At 38.4% G+C, this 15,365-nt stretch overlaps 1 protein-coding gene across 1 annotated transcript in view; it reads right to left on the bottom strand.

Annotated features, from left to right (window-relative positions):
• Positions 1–1,850: 1,850 nt before the first annotated feature.
• NR5A1 (nuclear receptor subfamily 5 group A member 1) overlaps positions 1,851–15,365 on the bottom strand; it is a 223,024-nt gene continuing 209,509 nt past the window's right edge. Inside the window, exon 6 of the mRNA XM_063431107.1 lies at positions 1,851–2,161. Within this exon, the coding sequence (XP_063287177.1) occupies positions 1,914–2,161 (248 nt within the window). The 3' untranslated portion in view covers positions 1,851–1,913. The remainder of the gene's footprint in view (positions 2,162–15,365) is intronic.

Here is a 15,365-nt window from a genome sequence, read left to right as displayed (position 1 = left end):
ACATTACAGCCTAGGGATACTTCCACAGGCCACTCCTCAGATGGCTACTAGAGGTGTTTCCTGGGCAGTGCATGGAGACACTCTGCATGGAGACACTGAACTTTCCTCATAGAGATACATTAATTCAATACATTTCTATGAGGAGATGCTGATTGGCCAGGGCTGTGTTTGGCTTGTGTTGGCTCTGCCCCTAATCTGCCTCCCTGACCGTCTCAGCCAACCCAATGCTTTCCAATGTGAAAGCATTGTGATTAACTCAGAACACAACTTCTGATGTCAGCCAAGAAGGCAGATCAAGGGCAGAGCAAGCAGCTGCAGACTTAAAAATAAGTGAGATTCTACTATATTTAGGGGAGGAGGGGGCCAAGGGTGCTAAATAGTGTTCTTAACACTATAGAGTCAGGGATACATGTTTGTGTTCCTGATCCTATAATGTTCCTTTAAATAAAATATCAGAACCAATACGACTCCTAATGGAAATTAGATTTAGAATACTTTTAATGCCACCTGAGTAAAGTTCTATTAAAGCTACATGTGGCCAGGTCCAAGATGCAAAATATTTGCAGTACAAATATTTGCAGTCTACATGGGAATGCGCCTGAATAGCCTATCAAAAAGTTTGGATTTCACCATAGACTTCAGGAAGTAAAGACAGGGTGCACTATCTCTTTAAGGCCTCTATGCTTATCACAAAGTTGCTGAAAGACCATTAACTAGTCTTCAGCTTTCAAGTTTTGCAATGTCATGCCCCCAGCAATATAATCACAATGTAATAAAAACACACACATGTAAAGAGAACTTCATCATGCTGTATTCTTTCACATGGACAAAATAAATAGTGGCAACATGCTGGTTCTGAGGACATCATTTTCCTGGCTACTTCAGTGCAAGTAAAATAATTAATTGAACAATGTTTTTTATATATTTTTTTGTAATATCCTAGCTATAGCTAATCGTATAATGTACAGGTCCACAGATGACAGGTCTGATTGAACTGGTGAATCCTTAAACTCTAAGATGCATATCTGAAATACTTGCAGTGTGCTAGTTAATATAAAAGGTATTTCTGACTCTATAGTGGACCTTCAGAGGCTTATTTGTATTCAATTGGATTGGATGCCCCTCTGTATACTGATCTTGACCCTTGAATCCTCAGAAATATGATATCCTAATGAAAATGTGTGTACTTATCGCATACATTCAATTATTTAGAAATTTCGGGGACATATACACTATTATAAAACAATCAATGTCAAACTTCACCATTACAATGAACTTGGTAATGGTGTTATTTATAAGACACATGTGGGTTAAAGAAGATTTAAAAAAAAAAAAAAAGCATTTATGATTTTTTCAAAACCTATTAACATGCCATTGTTTAAGCAGTGATGCTGAGATAAAAAAGAAATATTTTCATTAATTTATAATTATGGGTATAATTCTGGTATGAATCTGATGTTAGTGACTATGTGGGAAAGACAAAAAAATAAAAATGTAAATAAATTACTGTTCATTTTAACTGCTTGATTGTCAGAGGGGCGAATAATACACATTGACCTTTTGCTTCCAGGCAAAGACATCAGATGTCATTTGTTTGTCTATTTTTGTTTTGTTTTTTCCATAAACTATAAGAAGCATTTAGATTGTCATGAAACGAAACACAAGCAAAATGCTAATCATATTAAAAGATCGTTACATATATAATAACACTCAATAAAGAGCAACAGTTATATTAAAATAAATCTGAAACTTTCCAATACTATAGGTTAAATACATCACCAAAGAAATCCTTTATTTTTTTTTCTCAACAGGCAGCATTATTAAAAATTGCTCATTGCAAAGTCTCTGTTTAGAGTGCCGTGAGGGCAATCTATGGAACGTTATGATACAGAGTCATATGCCGCGGTGGCCTCTCAAGCCCGCTTGGCATGGAGCATTTCAATTAGTAAGTTGTTGCAGGGGACTTCCCCACTAAGGTGCTTGTGGTAGAGATACTCTTCGGCTTGCATGCTGATGGATCTAATTTCTGCTAATCGAAGCATGAGCAGGCGATACTTGTCTGTACAGTGAGGGTAGTGGCACATTGTGTATTCGAGGAGTGCTGTGTTGACTTTCTCCTGAGCACTCTTTGCTAGGTTATGGTTTTCCAGGAACTTCTCATCTGTTGGCAAAACAAATGTGTATATTTGATTTATTATAGTTAACATACAGTTTTTTTTTTCTATTTCCATGATAAAATATTGAATACTTGATCATTATATTTATTTTAATTATAAAACATGCAAATAAATTATCAACTCTTTGCAATTATATTTCTTAATATCAAAGCAAAACTGGACAGGAAACTAAGATTTCACAGAGGACATTTAAGCCCTTGGCTGGCTGTTCAAACCTTTTTGAAAATATATTTTTTTGTGGTAAAAGAGTTGAACATTTAGGGATGGGGAAATGTTAGGAGAAAAGGTAGCAAATCACTCCTTCCCTATATGAACAGTATTGATTTATTATATTGTAATTAGTATATTAATGTGGATAAGTGCAAGATAATACATCTTGGACGTAAAAAACCCAAGGTCAGAGTAAAATACTTGATAGAGTCCGAATCTCAACATCTGAGGAAAGGGATTTTGGGGTGATTATTTCAGATGACTTAAAGGTAGGCAGACAATGTAATAGAGCAGCAGGAAATGCTAGCAGAATGCTTGGTTGTATAGGGAGAGGTATTAGCAGTAGAAAGAGGGAAGTGCTCATGCCATTGTACAGAACACTGGTGAGACCTCACTTGGAGTATTGCATGCAGTACGCAAGACCATATCTCCAGAAGGATATTGATACTTTAGAGAGAGTTCAGAGAAGGGCTACTAAACTGGTTCATGGATTGCAGGATAAAACTGACAAGGAAAGGTTAAAGGAACTTAACATCTATAGCTTGGAGGAAAGACGAGACGGGGGGGATATGATAGAAACATTTAAATACATAAAGGAAATCAACACAGTAAAGAAGGAGACTATATTTAAAAGATGAAAAACTACCACAGCAATGTGATGTGTATATATTATTATTATTATTATTATTGCCATTTATTTAGCACCAACGGATTCCGTAGCGCTTTACAATATATGCATGTATATTAATAAATGTGTATAATAATAATACATATGTGTAAATTCAGTGTAAGCGTCAATATATACATAGTATTATGCTTATAATATATAAACATATATACACATATATTACCATAATACACATGCATTTATATGTACATACACTTAATACACGCACAATATTATTCACTAAACTCCATATTGTAGCAAATTAAACTCTATATGTCTCAATTTTGGCTAGAATTTCTGATTTGTAAAATGTTTGCAGCTAACTCTGTGACATAGTAAGGTTTTGACTGCCCTGGTCCAATCACAGCTATTTATCCCCTCTAAATATACATTATCATCCTCATATACAACTTACCATTCACCTACAGCAGAAACATTAATACTCGCAGTAATGGACTAATAGAATTTCGTCTGAAATTCGGATGAATTTTGGAATTCAGAAGCTTCCTGATTCTTATTTCAGCAGAACACAATACTTCAGAAAACTAAAATTTTCAGATCCATTTGCTTTTATAAAGATAGTAAATTATGGACTTATTAATTAAGCAACTGGAAAAGCAAAACTGGAAAAGCAAAACTAAGAAAAGCACTTTTCACTTCCTGTACAACAGAATTAAATAATATTTTTTTTGCAGAAAACCTATTATAACATTTTTGCTTTTCAGTTGTGCTTTGCGTGATAAGTGCTGCCAAACCAAAAGAGTAGTTTTCAAAGTCACAGAATGCAGCACTTTTTTTACAACAGAAAAAAACATTTTAAAAAACTATATTTCCAAAAAATCAATAATAAAACCTTTATGCAAGCTGATGTGCAAGGTGTGAAGCTACATCAATCCAGTGGTTTTCAACATCACCAAAGGTAGCACTATTTACATAACAGCAACATAAAAATTATTTTTTCTTCTTAAATCTACTAAACAACGCTGTAATTTGGTATCCTTAAATAGGCAATCCCACATAAAGGTAATAAATTAGGGAGCAGTCTACTAAACAGTGCCCCAATTAGGTATCCTAAGTAGAAGAACCCTACATAAGGGTACCAAATTAGGTGCTTAGCCACTGACTAAACAGCACCATAATTTGGCACCCAAAGTAGGGGAAACCAACAGCAGTGTCACTAAACAGCGCCCTACAGGGAATAACGGATGTCTGAATTTCCAAATGTTTTCCGGCAATTTTGGACGAACTTCAGGTTATTCAAATTGATAACTACTAAATTTCAATTAAACAAAATTTGGAATTACCGAAACAAAACAAAACAAAATCATTTCCCCTGCCACATGTCTAATACTTGCATAGAAAAATACAGAAACAAACAAATACACACATACATATGCAGTCACATATATTCTAAGACACATATTCATACACTCAATCACATACATACATAAACACACATTTAGATATATAGACACGGATACATGCGAGGTGCATTAGATAACAGTAAGGCAAGAAGAGATGGTTTACAGATGGATGGAGTGTACTTCAAATCAAGAAAAGAATGAGAAAGTACGGGGGCAGTGGTTGAAAGGAGCAGTAAGGGGGAAAGCAAACAACCTAGGTTTCAATTAGAACTAGTAAATTTAAAGAGTGCAAGGTGAAGAAGACATTGAATGAAATGGAGGTTAAGTTAGCTAAGTTAAAGCTATTTTTTAATGCATGGCAAGTTATAAGAGACAGACACCAAGTCATTCGTCCATGCAGCATTACAGTTCAGACAATCTTTGACTTGCACTACAGGGCTTAACTCAGGACAGCTAACCGAAGCTTCTAAGCCCTTGTGCTCTGCCATTGTAAATTGTTTAATTGTTTTAGAATGATTTGACTGGCTACCTAAGGTCCCATGGGTGCCGCATCCCATCTCTAGTACATGAGTGGAGGCAGGCAGTACAGCACTGTCTTGGTTATAATGCTTGATTTGTTCCTTTAATATAAAAGAAGGCACTAAGCATGTCCTTTGTCTGTTATAGAATACTAACCTGGACAACTGTGTTAATTTAATAAATATATATCTCAGTGTAAAGGTATAACTTAATAATCAATGTAAATAACATGATCAGTATAGGAATAGACCTTATTCTGGTGAATTAAAAAAACAAACACAAAAACAAACACAAAAAATAAAAATAAATTATTTTTTAAAAGAAAAAAACTAGCGCCTACAGACTCTCCTCCACAGGTGGTTTGTAGATACTTTAGAGAACAATTAATTTTACTTTAGATAAAATACTATATTGGTAAATCTAAAATATAATTATATTTATGTTTTGGTTGGCAGGCACCACTTTGAAAAATTCATGTACTGAGCAACCTTAGCCTAGTGGATAGAGTATAAAAAGCCCACAAATAAATTGTGAATAAGAGAAGCAAAACACTCTACATACAATGCATGGAGTCAAGGCAGCCAGAAAAGCCAAACACAGAAACAAAAGAGACTAATTGAGCATAATCTGTATTGCTGGAACTACTGTGAAATTAATCGTCTTTGGTAGAACAGATTGATCTTTTTTTATTTAAAATAACCCCTTTCAATTTAAAATTATAAGCAAATTCCTTTTCATTTTTTTAGGACTGACTACAGTTGCTCATGTTTAAACATTATTGTTTTTCAATAAGATGAATTGTGGATCATATACATATATGGCTAGTAATGTAGCAACCAATTAAATGTTATAATTAAAGGACACGTTTATTAATATTATTATCATTATTATTGTAGCTGCTTTGTAGATACTCTAATGTATTATTGTCATTAGGCAACCAATACTGTCCATGTTTGCAGTTACTAACAATTTCACTTCGCCTATTTTCACAATTTAGCCCAAAATAGCTCAAATGGATACAATTCCAAGGTCAGCTTTGGGTATGCTTTCCAACTCTGCTTTTGTGGCTTTAATTTGGCAAGTTAATTCTAAAGTCACCCCAACTCAACCCAACTATCTGAAATGAATAGAATTTAACATTTACACATTTCTGCAGGAAATCTATGATTAAATTGAATCAGAGTCATGCCTCCCTTGCTTGTGTTCTGTTTTATTTTTTTTTCCGTAAAATTGCAGTCTTTTGATAAATAAAAGCCAAACATGTTCATCTTCCTGAGGTTATTTCATAATAATCATAAAGACATTACATTGATGAGCTTCTAAATAATACCCGAGGCCCGATCGGCAGTTGTTGTCTAACTCACCTGATTCTTTGAGAGGTCCTATTCAACAGTTAATTGAATATCTGAATAATCTTTTCAATCTGTCAAGCCACAAAGAATGTTGGCTAAATAACATTGACTCATTTCAGATTGAAGCATTAAAGCAGTTGGTCGTGTCACAAAAGAGCCCATCACACATACAGACGTGCCTCTAATTATTTCTATGCCCTCAAGTGTTCTCGTCATACAGAACAGCTTTTGTTTAGGAGAAGCTGTTGATAACTTGGAAATGGTTAAGGGAATGCGCTGGTTTATAAAAGCCCTTTCTCCCCTTCTGCAGTGGTTGCACAGTGAATGCAAGACATGAAATCGAATGACAGGTCAACCCATTAAGGTTCTATTAAGTCCTTCTACAGAATGGATGCTTACCTGAGCTATTTTCACAAATATCGCTGTTATGAGAAGCTCCAATATTAATTAAAACACTTTACCTGCTCAGGAGAGAAATCTATTGAGAAGTACAAATGGGAGCCTTTCCAGTCAATGCCTCTGCTTTGATTGTGTTGGAAATGTGGAAATTCTCTCGATCAAAGCAATTGCATCGTGAACGTGAGATGAAATTCAGCTCTGTACAGCTGAGCCTGCAGCATCCAACAGTTAAGGTAAGAGAAGGAATACTGCAGTTCTCACTGGATCATTTACATTAGCAACATATGTTGCTCAACAATACAGACAAATGATGAACTCAATATAACATGTAAAAAAAATACAATTGTGCCACGTTTTTATTTTTTTTATCTATAAAGCCCATTCAGACATTTTTAGACATACAATATCAAAACAGACCACAGACAAGAATAAAACCTAATGGATCCTAATAGAACATAATGGATTTATCAAGGCAAAGGAGGTGCAATTTTCAGGGTTACTTATTAAAGTGAGAATTCAAACTGAATTCAAAGTAAATCTGAAATTTAATGTTTATCTGGCCAAACTAGAAAAAGTCCGCTACACTTTCACATCAGCTACATTTGCCTTAACAATATTGTTTTATTTTTTAACTATATCCATAGATAGTTACTGGGTCCCTGCCCAAACCTTGGCTGTGAATATTGTCATCATACTGAAAGAGGGCAAGGACGTTGAGCAGTTTGCGAGCTATCACCCTATATAACTCCTTGATTGCAACCTGAAACTGTTTGTAAAGATCTTAAGACCCTTCTTCCTCAGTTTATTACCCCTGATGAGTAGGTGGGGTTTGTCCCGAATAGAGACAATACCATAAGAGCCTTGTTTCTAATTCACAAAGGCACAGCATACTTCAAGGGACCTTCTCCTCATCTCAATAGATGCACAGAAGGCCTTGTGACTTCTTGTTTGCCACTTTGAGGATTATAGGTTTAGGCAAACATATGCAACATTGGATTCAGGCTCTACACTCCTCACCTACTGCCACAGTATGCATTAAAGGGACACTCCAGGCACCCAGACCACTTCTGTTCATTGGAGTGGTCTGGGTGCCAACTCCCACTACTCTTAACCCTGCAACTGTAATTATTGCAGTTTTTTTATAAACTGCAAAAATTACATTGCAGAGTTAACTCCACCTCTAATGGCTGTCAACTAGACAGCCTCTAGAGGGCACTTCCGCGTTGATAGCAAATATTTTATTTGCTAGAGCATCGCTGGATGTCCTCATGCTGTGTGAGGACCTCCAGCGTCGCTCAATTCCCCATAGGAAAGCATTGAAAATCTTTTTAAATGCTTTCCTATGGGGAGACCTAATGCATTAGGTTTTCTCAGCTGGCGGGCGGGATCAGTCTCGCCCACCGGCTGACGCGATTACTGGGAGGAGCAACGCCGACTCGAAACCACCGCCGAGGGACATTGGCGGGGTCTTAGGTAAGTGATCTAAAGGGGTTTTCACCCCTTCAGCTACCTGGGATGAGAGGTGGGAGGGAGAGGGTACCTGCAGTGCCAGGAAAACAGATTGTTTTCCTGGCACTGGAGTTTCCCTTTAATGGAGCATGCATCATACTTGTCCTTCAACTAAGACATCAGGGGGGTGGAGGTTGGAGGCAATTATCACAAAGTAGAAGCTTAAGCTGATGATTTGCTATTTTTCGTTTCTAACCCAAAAATTTCTTTATTTGCCATAACATTAGAATTTGAATTTTAGAACATGACAGGAGGCTTCATATTTGCTTAAGTCTCTCTTTACTAGAACTCCACAGCAGCACAGAAAAAACAACCAATCAGAAAAAAGTTAGGTACTATAAAACTCCCCTCATCACACATCATTTCCTCTTTCTTTGCTGCTCCGCATCAGTACAGGTCAGAGTACCACTGCCTCCTGCTTCTAGTTGGTGGTATTATGATTTATTGTTGCTATATTTGATTTATTTGTGGATTACTGTTTATTTGGTACACTTTATGCTTTCCCCTGCTTGGTATTGGGGATGTTTTACTTATTTATTTTGCTGTATTTATGGGGGGTCTTTGGGAACCTTTTCTGTTTGTTTCCTCCTATTGGGATTCCCCCCTCCCCCCCTCCCCCACACTCCACTACCTAGTGCCTTTCTGTTTCTATTTTACACCCGTCTTTTTCTGTAATGATTGCTATTTACTGAGAAAAAAATATTGTGTATTCAGGTGCTTAGAATAGATTGTAGTGGAAAAAATAGTGCTGCTACCACCAATGTGCAATCCTCTCACAACTTAGCACAAATACATCATATATGGTAATAGATTGAGTGGTGGGTGAACCAACACCACCAGTCAATAGGTGGAGCGCTCAAAGTGAGATAACTCACCCCCCTTTTGGGCTGTATGAATAACCTAGAGGTGGGGATAGAAGAGAATAGCAATATCGTGTGATATGTTTAGATTAATAATCGGGTGGTTTTAAAAAATATAGATCCACTCACATGGTTCTGAGCCTTAGCAGGATAGACTCAGATCGCTTGAGCAGGCGTGTTTAGGGTAACACGGAACCTTACACAGGAAGAGGGTCACACTGTTCCTTTAAAAGATAAAGTGCCAAATTTGGTGCAGTATGTAAGGATAACGCAATTTAGGTGACAGGGTACAGGAAACTGCTCACCTGGTACAGAGCCTAGACCCTGGCTCTGAGTGTATTAGCATATGTGTCAGTAAGGGGACACAGAACCCTGTAGGTAGATAACAGGAACACAGGATATTTCGTCAGCAGGAGGAGGTTGAATAAAAAGAATTTATTTTAAGTAAATAAAAAAACTTGTGTAAATAAAATCAATATATAAAAACAATAATTTGGAATGAGTCCTCAGTCCTGTAGAGTGTCCGAGACGCGTTTCGCCGGTCAGATTTGTCAATCGGTATAATCCTGTGTCTTCCTGTTCCTCTTATATACCTTCAATAAGTGTTTGATTGCAGATCTCTTCAGTTTCTAATCGGCCGCGGCTGTGTTCCGCCTGTATCACTTCCGCTTATGTCATCACGTGTTGCGGTCACAATCCTTTCGCCCATATGTGGGTAAGTTCATGGCCGCCATTTTGTTTATGGGCAAAAACGTCTCTGTATATATATAAAATACATTGAATATACCCCATTGACTACAACCCTCTGTTGCCTGTCACTCAGCCACTGCCTTACCCATTCAACAATATTGGAATCCAAACTTAAAGATTGCAGTTTATTGATGTGCAACAGTGTCAAAAGCCTTACTGAATTCTAGGTAAGCAATGTCTACTGCACCACCCTGATCTATAATTTTAGTTACCCAATCAAAAAAATCAATAAGATTAGTTTGGCATGATCTCCCTGAGGTAAACCCATGTTGTCTCTGATCTTGAAATCCATGGGATTTTAGATGTTCAACAATCCTATCCTTTAACATGGTTTCCATTACTTTTCCCACTACTGCAGTAAAGTACTGACCTATAGTTGCTCGACTCCTCCCTACTACTTTTCTTGTAAATGGGCACAACATTTGCTAACTTCCAATCCTCTGGGACTACACCTGTTAACAATGGTTGGTGTTGGTTAAATAAATCCATTAATGGTTTTACTAGCACACTACTAAGCTCTTTTAATAACTTTCGGTGTATCCCATCAGGCTTCGTTGACTTATTTGTCTTTACTTTTGACAGTGGAAAAAGTCCCTTTCCTTAATTTTCATCTGTAAATACTGAACAAAAATATTAAGGCAGTCAGCTAACCTTTATTGTCTTACACATACCTTCCTTCTTTTGTTATTAATATAACTAATCCTTGTTTTACTTTCCTTTTCTCATTTATGTTTATAAAAAATGTTGTATCCCCCCTTTTTACTGACTGTGCTATTCTCTCTTCTGTGTGTGCTATGGAAGGTCTTATAACTTGCTTTGCCTCTTTCTGCCTAATCTTATTAGTTTATATCTGTTATTTTTCTGCCACAATACATGGGGTATGTGATATCTTAGTTTTGCCGTTCTTTAGAGTGAAGGTGGTAATTCTTCTGAGCTTGATGTAAACCGGATGGCTCCTAGCTTTCAGTAGACAATGTTTTTGTGACTGTTGGGACTAGTCACGCCCGATACTGCCTGGCCATTAGTGAGTCTAGAATTTTGGTTATACTTTTTGTTTGTCTTACTGGTACTTGCTTTCTTTTCAATATTTTCTTTTCTTCTCCCTATACTTTTGTGATCTCCCACTGCAGAATATGGGGAATTGAAACTGTGCAGTCAAGGGTCCCACAATAGAAAACTCCCACATTCTTTGCAGAGGGCGTGCATTAGTCTCCCCTAGTAAATGTTTCCCATGAATATTAAGCTGTTTTCCCTAAATTTAAAGGGGCTGGATTCTCTTGGAAAATGGTGATTATTACTCAAAGAACTTAAAAGAATGCGGGAATGCATTACCTTTAGACAAGAGATGCACTTGCCCAGGGCTTGACAGATTCCACTTACAGGTCATATTTATACAAGAACATAGACCTCACATTCCCTTCGCAAGCGCAATGGTGTTGCAATTTTAGTACATAAACAATTTATGTTTCAGGTGGTTAACAGAGCAAATGATTCAGAGGGTTGGTTTATTCTTCTTAATGGGCAATTGGGGTCAAGCTTATTGCACTTACTTAACATCTATGCCCGTACAACAGTGGATAGGGCATTTTGTGAGAAGATATGGGAGATGGTTTGCCCATTTGGGTCGGAATATTTTTGCATGGGGGGGATTGGCAAAACTGTTCCAAGTCCAGCGGCCAATAAAAGCATTAAACTAGGAGTACCCAAATTTCAGGATCTGGTGGGACAAGACAAATTATTTAGACACTTCATAGATGAGCAGGGGTTGATTAACATATGGAGGGCTCAGCACCCTGATGTTTGAGATGAAATATTTTATTCCAACCCACACAGAACTTAATCTCATATAGAAATATTTCTAGCAAACTTGGAAGCTCCTCCCTATGATGGTCAGTTCAGTGATTAGTAATATCACCTGGACAGACCACGCTGATATTGCTATTAATTTAAAGGACTTCTCAAAGGCTCTGCCATGAATGTGGCAACTTAGTAGCTCACTACTGAGCGATCAGCAGGTGGTAGACCCTTACCTCCTATTTTGATGAATGCAACACTTCCGATGTTACCCCCACAGCAATTTGGATGGCTCATATAGCTGTCATCTAGGATACTCTATTTCAGATTGCAACACAAAAAAGGGTGTTATCTTGCTACCTCCTTGATTTTCAAAATATGCCTAGGAAGGTGGAGGCCAGACATAAGACCAACCCAACCGAATGTTTGTTAACTGAGCTCCAAGTCATAAGAACTCATTTTAAACATCTATTATGAGACAATGTAACTTAACAAATGCTTTGGTCTAAGTGTCTTTTCTATCAATAAACAAACAGGATGGACACTTGACTAGCTAGGGGGCTCAGAACAAGGAGCATGGTCAAACACAAAGTGGCAGTTAGAGACAGGAAGGGGAGGTATGGCCAGATCCCTAGATCACAAACTACTTTAAATCTCTATACAATCCTATCCCTGCACACTCATCTACATCAGGGTATTATGAGTCAAAGCTCAATAACCGTTTTTAATTTTTTTTATTTTACCAAAAAAATGTTAAAACACTTTACAATTGCCCAATCTGACAGATGTGATTAAGGAACCTTTGGATATTGAAATAACTTCAGATGAGGTCTTGATGGCCATCTCCACACTTAAAGGATCAACGTCTCAGGGTCCCGATGGATTTAGCAGAAGCTATTATGAAACCTTTAAAAATGCGCTGGCTCTGCAGCTATTACAAATTTTTTAACGATTTGTAAAATGGAGTCTCTCTCCCATGATGACTCTAGCTAATATAGCGTTACTGCCTAAGGAGGGAAGGGAGCTGGAGATGGTGACCAATTACAGTTTAATCTCCCTTATCAACACATATGCTGAAATAGTGGCAGAAATATTGTTACATTCTTAAATATTCTTTAATATCTTAAAAAAGCTCATACATCTCAACCATGTAGGCTTCATACCCAACCGACAGTTATATGAAAATACCAGATGGGTGTTTGATTTGATCTGGAAAGGTGGCTTGATAGGGACACTTTCTCTTTTCCTCTCTTTGGAGAAGGTGTTCAACCAAGTGGTGTGGCTGTTTTTGTTTGGCCTGTTGGGAAACTCGGGGGTCCCTGCCTCCTTTATAAAAGCTCTATATACTGATCTTAAAGCCAAGCTCCTGATTCCTGTCTCAAGACATCACCTTTTACGTTCCACAATGGGATGAGGCACAGGTGCCCCTTCTCTCCCCTCTTATTTGTGCTTTTCTCGAAACCACTGTTACACCTCATTCACACTAATCCTGACATACAAGGTACTGAGGTAGCGGGAGATAGCCACAGACTAGCAGTGTACATTTTTTGGAGGATTTTGTTTTTCTTACAGGCACGCCTTCTCCTTCTATCAAGGAGGGACACTGAATCATTGCAGAGGGCAATCGACTCCTTTATTTGGCTCAATAAGAGGGTTGGGACTCTACATTTGGAGGGTTGGGACTCTACAATCTATTAATGTATTACTATGCAACACAATTATCCCAAATATGTAATGTGGCATGCATCACCAAATGAGAGGAGTTGACCTGGTGTGTAGTCTGATGGGATCTGATATGCCAATCTTTTATATGTTGGTAGATACTATCTATAGTGCCCTCCCATGGAGATTGCCCAGCTACCGACACCTCGCTACATCTATTTGACAAAATTAGAACATGGCTTGCCCTGGTCTCAAGATATTGGAGTTATTAGCAGTATCATTTGCGTTAAATATTTTGCAAAGGAAAAAACTATTTTATTACAGACCTATCTTCAGAAGTTGATATTTGTACTGATCGCTCCATGGTGGCTCACTCAACCCTGGTTTGCTCAACTGTTAGGGATGTTTCTAAACTCAATATTCTTTGCAATTCATTTTTTAAAGTAATTTTTCCCTTGTAGCATGGTTGATTTTGGGTTGAGCTGCTTTGAGCACTTGTTCGAACAACTAAGAATATTATTTTCTAAGGTTGGACTACAAGTACCAGAACTAATTGCAGATCAGTCTAGAAGCGTTGGCTTGACCTGGTGTGTAGTCTGATGGGATCTGATATGCCAATCTTGTATATGTTGGTAGATACTATCTTTAGTGCCCTCCCATGGAGATTGCCCAGCTACCGACACCTCGCTACATCTATTTGACAAAATTAGAACATGGCTTGCCCTGGTCTCAAGATATTGGAGTTATTAGCAGTATCATTTGCGTTAAATATTTTGCAAAGGAAAAAACTATTTTATTACAGACCTATCTTCAGAAGTTGATATTTGTACTGATCGCTCCATGGTGGCTCACTCAACCCTGGTTTGCTCAACTGTTAGGGATGTTTCTAAACTCAATATTCTTTGCAATTCATTTTTTTTAAAAAATTCTTTATTTTTGTGGGTATGCAGAGTATAAATCAGCTTTACATCAAGTGTAATACTTTTTCACATTGTTCAACACATATGAGATTAAAAAGAAAATTCTTATGGTATCTATTACACATTTGCTAGGCTACCCTTTTTTATTTATATAATCTAAGCGAGTACACCTCTTGCCTGGGTGTAAGCCGGAATGCCGTTTGGTATGAGGGTGCGTGGAGCCGGCTGGGTGGGCCCTGCTCAAGGATGTCGGGGCTTAGTATTTACAAGGGCTCTCAGGTTTAGAGTTACAAACTCGTGGGTATGTGGCCTTAGGCCGCCTGAACAACCAAGTGAAGGTGGGGAGGGAACGGCTTAAATGTCATCTCACACTGTTTGCTTATGGAGCCAGTGAGCATGTGTTAGCAACTACCACTGTCGTATAATGCTAGAATTGTAGTGCAACATTGAGGGTATGGTATGAACTAAGGCTAAACATGCGCTTAAAGATTAAACAGAAAGTAATGTAAAATAAAACCAAACTAAACCGCTGTTGTAACACAGGTACTTAGGCTTTTACAGAGAGTCCAGGTCAACGTCCTGTATTAGCGACCCGTGTGGGTCAAAGTGGGTAGCAAGTCCGCTGGGCCTTGAGCTCAGGTCATACGGCCTGCCGCCTTCGGGATCAAGTCTCTGGGCGCAAACGGGGTTTTGTCCTCTACGTTCCACGTGGGCTGGGTACTCGCATATGCTGTAGGGAGTGTAAGTCCTAGCGGTCTGAGGAAGCTGGACGCCTAGGAGATATGGGAGAGGTAAGAGGTCTTTCCGGCCTGCTCTATGATGAGGCGGTGTAGCCCCCATTTATACGTGATGGAATTCTCTCGTAGCAGTGTAGTAACCTGTCGGAGGGATCTGCGCCATGTGAGGGTCTGCCTGGAGAGGTCCCTATATAACATCAGGGTGTCCCCCTCAAAGGTCACCGTTGGGGAGCCTTTAGCGGCGCCCATCAGAGTCCCTCTGTCTGAGTCCCGGGTAAATTTGACTAGCACGTCCCTGGGTGCTTCCTCCGGCGCTTTGGCCGCTTTAGGCAATCGGAAGCAGGAGTCCAGTCCCACTTGCTTGGCCTGCTTTGGGATCAGCAGCGTAGCCACAAGCCTCCTGCAGTAGTGCGGCAATTCCAAGTTAGTGACCGATTCGGGCACC

This window comes from Pelobates fuscus, chromosome 9 (assembly GCF_036172605.1).
Source record: "Pelobates fuscus isolate aPelFus1 chromosome 9, aPelFus1.pri, whole genome shotgun sequence".
Lineage (NCBI taxonomy): Eukaryota > Metazoa > Chordata > Amphibia > Anura > Pelobatidae > Pelobates > Pelobates fuscus.
This window is presented reverse-complemented; position numbering and strand designations above follow the sequence as displayed.